Source organism: Solanum pennellii, chromosome 12 (genome assembly GCF_001406875.1).
Source record: "Solanum pennellii chromosome 12, SPENNV200".
Taxonomy (NCBI): Eukaryota; Viridiplantae; Streptophyta; class Magnoliopsida; order Solanales; family Solanaceae; genus Solanum; species Solanum pennellii.
The window spans coordinates 33,924,061-33,933,294 of record NC_028648.1 but is presented as its reverse complement, the minus strand read 5'-3'; the positions used below and the strand labels follow the sequence as shown (position 1 = coordinate 33,933,294).

The 9,234-nt window shown below is 36.8% G+C and overlaps 1 protein-coding gene and 1 pseudogene across 2 annotated transcripts in view; one reads left to right on the top strand and one right to left on the bottom strand.

Moving 5' to 3' along the window:
• LOC107005293 overlaps nt 1–4,881 on the top strand; it is a 14,402-nt pseudogene extending 9,521 nt beyond the window's left edge. The window contains exon 5 of the transcript XR_001454857.2: nt 3,983–4,881. The product of XR_001454857.2 is annotated as a protein NRT1/ PTR FAMILY 8.3-like (transcript). The remainder of the gene's footprint in view (nt 1–3,982) is intronic.
• A 2,516-nt stretch (nt 4,882–7,397) lies between these two features.
• Nucleotides 7,398–7,799, bottom strand: LOC107006195. Its single transcript, XM_015204810.1, has one exon. The coding sequence runs from the start codon at nt 7,797–7,799 to the stop codon at nt 7,398–7,400; it is 402 nt and encodes a 133-aa protein (XP_015060296.1).
• Nucleotides 7,800–9,234: the final 1,435 nt, after the last annotated feature.

Genomic DNA, 9,234 nt, shown 5'->3' with positions numbered 1-9,234 from the left:
TATATGGATCGGAGTGTCACGTTCCGACACCAGGATAGTAGTAGTGGAGCGGAGTGTCACGTACCGACACAAGAGGAATAAAGATAATGAATCTTGAAATATGCTAATATACTCAATCTAAAGAACATGTTTCCCAAAAGAGTATGGTGTGGAGGCTTGAGTCCTCATAGATATGTTCGGTGATGTTATAAATGATTTTTATACTTGTTGCTATCACCTGTTAAGAATATTAGTTGATTTTATGATGTTATCTGAGATATATTGCTTTCTATTTTGAGTTGGCCGATGATATCTACTCAGTACCCATGTTTGTACTGACCCCTACTTGTATTTGTTTTCTTTGTTATTTGTGGAGTGCAGCAAACGTACCGTCGTCCTCAACTCAACAGCAACTCTAGCCAGTCTTCATTACACCGGATTTCAGGGTGAGCTAATGCTTCTAGCTTGGATTGGGAACCCAAACGGGGATGAACCTGACTCTGATACTGTGAGAAGTATATGAGAAAAATATATTATTGAACTGTGTCTCTACATAATTACGCTGAGACCCTATTTAGCGACACTATAATACAATTCTTTTTCAAGTAGGATTATATATACGTATCCTTTTCCAAGTATGAGTTTATACTATTCCTGTTCCTATTCTAAGTAGGATTGTATATACTGTTTTGTTCTATTCCTATTCTAACACTCATCCTCGTACTAATTACATCTAAGTAGGATTGTATATACATATGTACCTACCTTGTTATAGATGTAATTAATATGAGGAATAGTGAGGGACTTGGTGAAGATATCTACAAGATGATCATTTGACTTCACAATGTTGTAACAATATCTTCTGAGAGTATTTTTTTCATCAATCTCAATGTGCTTAGCCCTCTCATAGAAAAACTGGGTATGATGTATAATGTCGATAAAACATAGAGGGATCATCTCTACTACTCTACTACAAGTCATGCCAAACTCATGAATTGTTTTGGTGAACTTCCCAAACCAAGCTCGAGAATATTGTTTCAAACATAGAATAACATATGCGATCGACAAACGGGGGCACTAAACTCATCTAAGTAACCAAAGTAGGTGGCTGTTCCATATAGACTTCTTCATCGTGCATCAAACTGAAAAAATTCTTAAAATCTGGTAAAAAATATATGGATTTTCTTAGAATCAAGAGACAAGTCGATATTGAATGCAAAAGTCGCCAAAAAGCTGGTCAGACAGGCTCACGCACTGGCGTGTGGTATTGACGTGGTTGCTGAAACCCTGGATCTAGTCGCGTGTGAAGGATCGGGGATCGACGGCTTTGGTTGGGCTTTAGTAGCCAAAGTTTGTTGGGTAGTGTTGGATTTTGCACAACATTGACCAAAATTGAAACTACGTAAGTCACATTTGAGGAGTTACCAGAAAGACACAAGGAACTACACAAATCAGATATGAGTACATAGTCTGGGAAGATACAATGCTACACAAATCAGATATGAGAAAGTAGTCATTCAAAAGATGCACGGTGCTATGCAAATCAAATATGAAAAAGTAGTTATCGAAAATATGCACTACGCAAATTAAATATGAGAAAGTAGTCACCAGAAAGACACGTGGTGCTACATAAATTTAATCTGAGAAAGTAGTCCTCAGAAAGATGGCAGAGTGCTACACAAATTATATATATGAGAAAGTAGTCACTGTAAAGATATATGGTGCTACAACAAAATGGATATGAGAAAGTAGTCACCGCAAAGATGTCATGATGCTACTTTCTATGTCCCAGTTGCTTCTCAAATCAGTCATTCTCAGCATGACTATTTTTCATCCATATAGTATTGCCCCAACTTCTGCTAACATAATTGTTGACTAGACATGTGGTTATATGAGTTATAGCTCCCATTGGTTGCGAAACTTCTTTTGGATGTTTTAGGTCTCCTTGCGATTATCTTGTGATGGCTCATAGTGAACTTAGCGGTCTTTTGATTACTGGTTAAAAAGGAATTATTCATGTATTAAAACTACCACAATTAATCCATTCAGACCAATGACTATAGATATGAAGCATGAACTTCTTGAGAAACCAGATAAAGGAACTGGTTCTCTAGAAAATGAAGATGATGTACAGAGAAAGAAGAAAATCAGTATCAAGGTAGGACCTCAGGCAAGAGATTCTCTTGTTCTAGTTTTAGTAATGGTGGATGAATCTAAGACAAGTGTCTATCTCAATCTTATACCTTTACCAATACGCACTCATGGATAGCTCCAGAAGGCTAGATGAGTTCTGGTGATGTTACCCTACTCTTACGAATGATCAGAAGAAAAGAAAGTCAGAATCTGGTTCTTATGACAAGTCAGGTATGCATCTCCTTTCTTTGTATTTAAATTACATAAGCTTATCTACTATGATAAACCATTAATCCAGGTCCCTTGTGCAAATTTTGACATCATCCTTCCTAGATCACATCATCATCAAACTAGAAACCAATCAATAGAGTGCTTGATCACATTTCATCCTCACAGAGTTTAAAACCTTCAAAACTCTTCCTTACATTAAACCAAAGAATCTCCTACTTAAAAGTCCCAAAATCCTCAATTGAAAAAATCCCACATCAATAAGAGGATCCAGTGATTTCGGAGGAAAATAAAGAAGGTGAATTATAAATTAAAGAAGAAGATAACTCACGATTTTAAGAAAAAGATATTGATTGAAGTTGAGACAGTTTTATCATTTTGAAAATTAGGAGTGAAAAATCAAAAGGGATGGTTGGTCTTGAATGTGATGAAGAGCAGAAAAAAAAAGACTGATGGTGAACCTGGTCACCTGAGTATCAGTCCAACAAGGATGAATCAGGAGGTGTGATAATAAAGACCTTATTGTTAGTGTTTCATTGGAAAAAACAACTGTTAGGAGCAGAAAACTGATGATAAAAAAGGTAAGGGGGAAATTGAAAGACGTCATTGCTTCCCTTGACAAGTTTCTTAGCAAAAGTACTTATTTTCTACTCACCCTTCGAATATCAAAACCGTATTAAATATTTTTCATAGCAGCGTTGTAAGCTAATGTAATTGTCTATTTGGTCTAGTCCCTATGGACTAAAATGATGCATCAAAATATTCTTTATTTAAGCTTTGTTAATTTCTTGAGTGGGAAATACATATTGCTATGTTCTCATGAAGATTCTACTACGAGCTGTTGTTTTTTTATGATTCCAAAAGGGTGAAATTTAGAGATGTTCCATTCATATGTACAATGTTTTCATATTCTATAGACTGAATTATAATGAAACATGTTCTTACTAAAAAATGAACTTGGTTCTATGTAGAACAACCAGATATATTTAGGATTGAAGAAGAGGAATATAATGTACCGAGGAAGGAGAGAAGAAATCTACAACTGTACTATGCACAACTGTAAAGAATTTTATAAACACTTGTTGTAGAAGAAAGAAACTGGTCCCCACACTGATACTGTAGAGATGTTATTTAAAAAGACATATGGATTTGATTGGATTCTTAAACATATCCATCTATATTCTTGCAATGAGTGGAAGGAGAGTCCCTACAACTGATTTAGTGAGCTTGCAAACCTTATTTAGTCATGCAAGGCTAGCCATCTAGTGAGCTACAATAAAAGGAAGGTAAAACCTACATGGATTCATACAAGCTTACAAAATTAGTTGAGGTCGAAATGAGTTCAACAAGCTTAGAACTTTGTTTATGGTATGGATGCTATTCTTTAGCAGGAGGAATTAGTTCTTTTTGTGTGAAGAATGAGTTCTTTGAGTGTGTTTACTCTGTCATGTCACTGCTTTAATGTTTTCTAGTAATCACTAGTAAATAAATTTGATTTACATAAAGATTTTGTCATAACCCCAGAATCATGAACATATGAATTATTTTGGATTTCTTTGATAATTCTTTATATTTGTATTTTTAGGAAACTTAAGGTTGCAAGTGTTAGTTTATTTTAAGCCTACAAGTATGTCTTCTTCAGGTGCCTTGACAAAGCTGCTGTAGTTTCAGACACCGAATTAAAATCTGGGGACTATTCCAATGCTTGGAGGCTCTGTACTATTACACAGGTTGAGGAACTGAAAATTTTGATCCGCATGTTCCCGATATGGGCAACTGGAATAATCGTTGCTGCTGTTTATGCACAAATGACGTTGTTTGTGGAGCAAGGGATGGTAATGGACACTTCCATTGGTTCCTTCAGAATTCCTCCAGCATCTCTTTCACTTTTTGATATCTTAGTGTTATTTTATGGGTTCCAGTCTATGATAGGATCCTTATTCCAATTGCAAGGAGGCTTACTGGAAATGAAAGAGGATTTTCCAAGTTACAGCGAATAGGAATCGAACTTTTCCTTTCTGTGTTGGGCATGTCAGTTGCTGCTATCGTTGAGTTCAAGCGTCTACAACTCGCAAGAGACCTTGGTTTGGTGGATGAAACAGTTGCAGTACCTCTCAGTATCTTTTGGCAGATTCCGCAGTATTTTATACTGGGAGCAGCTGAGATCTTTACTAACATTGGGCACCTTGAGTTCTTTTATGACCAGTCACCCGATACAATGCGTAGCTTGTGCAGTGCATTGTCACTGTTGACCACTGCTATGGGTAATTACTTGAGCTCTTTCATACTGACACTAGTAACATCCATTACAACTCAAGGTGGCAAACCTGGATGGATTCCAAACAACTTAAACAGTGGGCATCTTGATTACTTCTTCTGGCTTTTGGCTGCACTTAGCTGCTGCAACTTTGTAATCTATCTTTTCTGTGCCAAAATGTATAAATTCAAGAAGTCATCCTAAGACCAAGTTTATTTTATAAGCTAAGTTGAAATTTGATGATTGAAATTAAATATTATTCATTTTATTTTGGAATTTTTAAAGTTGGAATTGTGTTGGTCATACTTTTTGCATAGGATATTTAGAATTTGAATGTATTTTTTTTCTATATATGGTTTATAATCCCCAATTTCTCAAAAGGAAAAAAGGCCTAAAACACACTCTCACGTTGCTCAAAATTATTATTACACACTCCGATGTGTCGGCATTTTACAACATATTTGATGTTTTTAGCTATGAATAATTGCTAGTTCTTAAGCAACAATAGTGTTGTTAGAATACGTGCATTCACTACCAGTCAACATACCAGGTCCCTTGACACACTCTAAGTAAGAACAAAGAGTAAGAAAACACAGAAAACAGCACAAGCAATTTATGTGGAAACCTCCTTGCTCAAGGGAGTAAAACCACGACATGTCACACAAGATTTTCAACCATTTTCACTAATCTTCTCAAGCAAAAGTGAATCCCGATTACAACAACATGAGAAAAACCTATTAGTCTCACAACCAAACAATAACTCTACTGCTTGAAGAGCCTAAACAGATTTCACTCTGCCCACTAAGCTATCACCACTAGACAACTTCGGATTCAACTAAGCAACACACAAGGCTGCCCACTAAATCACCACGCTCTGGATGACTTAGGATTTTTACTAAGCAACAAACAAGGTTGCCCACTAAATCAGTTGGACTCAACTAACTTAGACTTTTCAATAAACCAATAGATCTGAATCCTTTATAATTTGAGGAACAAATTTACAATATTCGTTCAGAAGAAATAATCCTAAGACAACTAAGCTTCCAGCTCTTTAAATTCGACTTGATCTTGAAGATGCTTCTTTACTCCTTTTGTGAGCCTTTGCAAGAGTTCTTAAGATGTTTTCAAGTTGCAAAAACTAAAGTTATGACTTTTTGGATGTAAAATTTATGTATAATAGCCGTAACCTTCGAAGCCATGCCGTTGGACAAGGCTTCTGCCGCGTCTGCCACTTCTTCCACTGTTGGAGACTGTGCATCAACTTTTTATACTTTCTCCAGCCTGGCAGTGAGAAGTCTGTCTATCCAAGGACCAGGTCCCTTCACAAGGTCTTTGGGTTTGTCTTGTCATCAGTTGGAGACTGTGCACTAACCACTTGGACTTTTTCCAGCTTGGCAGTGGAAAGTTTATTACGCAATGAACCAGGTCCCTTCATAAGGTCCCTGAGTTTGTCAAATCATGAAAACTATAAATAACATTTTCCCCTTTTTTGATGATGACAAGTTGTACACCAATGCCTACAAGTTCTTCCATGTTTCCTTCCCCCTGTCGATAAAGACCTGGCAGTTGCATGTACATTTGCGCAATGGATCATGTCTCTTCACAAGGTCTCAGGGTTTTTCAAATGATCATAACTACAAATAATAAATGTCTTTTAATATTTTTTTACAGTGTTAGACAAGAAATTAGTCAAGCCGAGAAACAAAGCTAAATGAAGTAAAGTGTTGCCAAAGGAGCACTCCAACAGTCTGTGATGGGTCGTCGAGGTAACCGTCATAGTTGTAGAGAAAATTTGAGTTTTTAAAGTTTGGTTGATGAAAAAGAAGATGAACCATAAGGTCTATGATGGGCCGTTAGACCAAGCATCACACTTGCAGAGTTGATTCCATCTTTTGAAGTTCAGGCGACGCTGAGTCTAAAAGACCATTAGATATCTGATGTGCCGTCTGCGTTTTACATTCAGGGTTATAACCACTCTTTGAAGAGCACACGACGGTCAAAGCGGATGGACAGTCACACTGTTATGACTTGGCCTTAAATCGAACAATTAACTTGCAAAAATTAAATGGAATAGTGGAAATTTTTGGACAGTTTTCTATTAATCAACTGGGAAATGAAACACAATTAAACTAAAGTAAATGGAATTGAACTAAGCCATTACAACCTTCATTGATGAGTCCAAAATCTGCAGAATAGAAAGAGATTAGGATTAGAAAAGAAAATATGAGGAAGATAGATAAGAAGAGATATGAGAGAAGAAAAAAGAGAAGTGGGTGAAGAATATACCAAATTTCTATTATGCTTCTCCTCTCCAGATTGGTTGTTAAAAGCATGACTTGTGCTGAGTTGGCTTCTGATGACGTGGTTGAATCTCTTCCTTCTAACTTCATTAATCTACATCTAATTTGAGTCGTAGCTTTAACCCTATAGTTATAACTACTTATCGGACATTCATTAGGCCTAGGGCCATGACAATTCCTCCCTCACCAAAGCATCTTTATCCTCAAGGATTAATAGCAAAATCAGAAAACTTGGACTTGATGAAATGATAATCTTCCCACGTGGCATCTTCGGGGGGGAAAGTTTGACCATTGGATAAGCAATTTTACACAGGCCACATTATTATGTTTCACCATCTGCCTTTGCAATACAACCACTGGTTTAATCAAAAACTGTCCCATCATCTCCGCTACTAGGCAATGTTGATTGAACCACTTTCTTAGATCCAATCTTATTTTTAAGTAAGGATACATGGAACACTAGATGCACCCTGGAAATAGAGGGAATCTCCAGGTTCAATCTAAGCCAAAATCTTGTATGGACCATAGTATTTGGAGCTGAGCTTCAAATTTTTTCTCAAAGAAATAGAGGACTGCCTGTATGGTTGGAGTTTGAGATATGTCAGATCACCAACTCGAAACTCCCTTTCTGATCTATGCAAACCATCACAATGCTTCATCCTTTCTTGAGCCTTGCATAAGTTATCCTTAATAATTTGTTGCATTTGTTGCCTCTTCATAACCAAATCTTCAGCAGCAGGCACAACACTATCCAACAGTGGTCCCATAGACAGTTGAGGGGGAGAATAACCATATCGAGCTCCGAAGGGACTACATACAAGGCCAGTGTGATAGTTGGTGTTATACCACCACTCAACTTGGTGAAGCCATTGCATCCACTGATGAGATCTGTGGGTAGTCATACACCGTAAGTAATTTTTAATGCACTTATTAACCCTCTCGGTTTGCCCATCTGTTTGAGGATGATATAAAGAACTACATAAGATTTGTGTGCCACCCAACCTGAAAAGAGCTTGCCAAAAATTACTGAGAAATATCTTGTCTCGATCAGATATAATAGACTTAAGTGGACCATGAAGAGTGTGTACTCTCTTCTAGAACTTATTAGCCACCTGTAGAGCAGTAGAAGGGTGTTATAGGGCTATGAAATGAGCACCTATAGTAAATCTGTCAACCACAACAAAAATGACATCCTTGCTTGAGGATTTAAGCAAGCCCTCAATAAAATCCAAACTTATTTGCCTCTAGAATTGATCAGGGATTGGAAAGGGTTGAAGTAACCCTGGATATAGAACATTCTCATCCTTATTTCTGTGACATATTTCACATTCAGATGCAAATTTTACCACTATTTGTTTCATCAATGACCAATAGAATAGAAAATACAACCCTTTTAAAGCTCCAAGTTGGCCCGAGTTCCCCCCTAAGTTAGAAGCATGAAAAGCTTGTGTCAATTGATGTCTAAGGTTCCCATTGGAACCAACATAGACTTTCCCCTTTATCCGTAACATTCCTGAGAGATATTGCCATAGGGCCAATAGTATCTATATTCAGTTTTGTATTGATTTCCATGACATATTATATGTCGTGTCTTAAGTTTTGTTTGTGACAATGAGATTTCTTAAGCATTTATGAAAGATTTCCTTTTTATTAATTTATTCGTGAAAAGTTTTTACCCCGCACTACTTTTCATGTCATATGTAATGAATTCTAGTTGAAGGTCTTTACAAGACCCCAAAAGGTCAAGTACGCCGAGTCACGAAACGAGGGTTCCTCCTAACTCTTAGGGGATGCTTTCGGATCGTGACACTTAATAAGTAAGAGATTGTCCCATACAAGTAAAACACTTGTAGTAATAACTTATACATTGTCTCATCCGTCTCTGTTCAACATAGAATAGAAAGTTTGCCCTTTAAATTTGGACGTTGATTTTGAGTACAATCTCGATTGCCAAAAGACTCTATTTATTTTTCACAAAAGAAAATTTTATTTTGGTCTCTCTGTGGCCATAGCTCTTAGAGTTGTGTGCCTCAGAAGGTGATAAATAGACAGAAGGGAAAGAAGTAGAAAATATATGTAATTGCATGTGTATATACAGTTTTTTCACGGTTTATACAAATATAAATGCAATTATACATTTCGCTTCTGTTTGTATAGGTGAGAAAGGCGAGGGTGACGAGCGAGATTTGGGAGAGTGGCAAGCGAGATCTGGAAGAGGGGAGAGAGGGGAACAAAAATATATGTATTTATACAATTTTCTCTGCTTTATACAATTAGAAACAATTTTTATACACTTGTGTTTGTATAAAAAGTAAGGAAGCGAGCGAGAGATTGGAG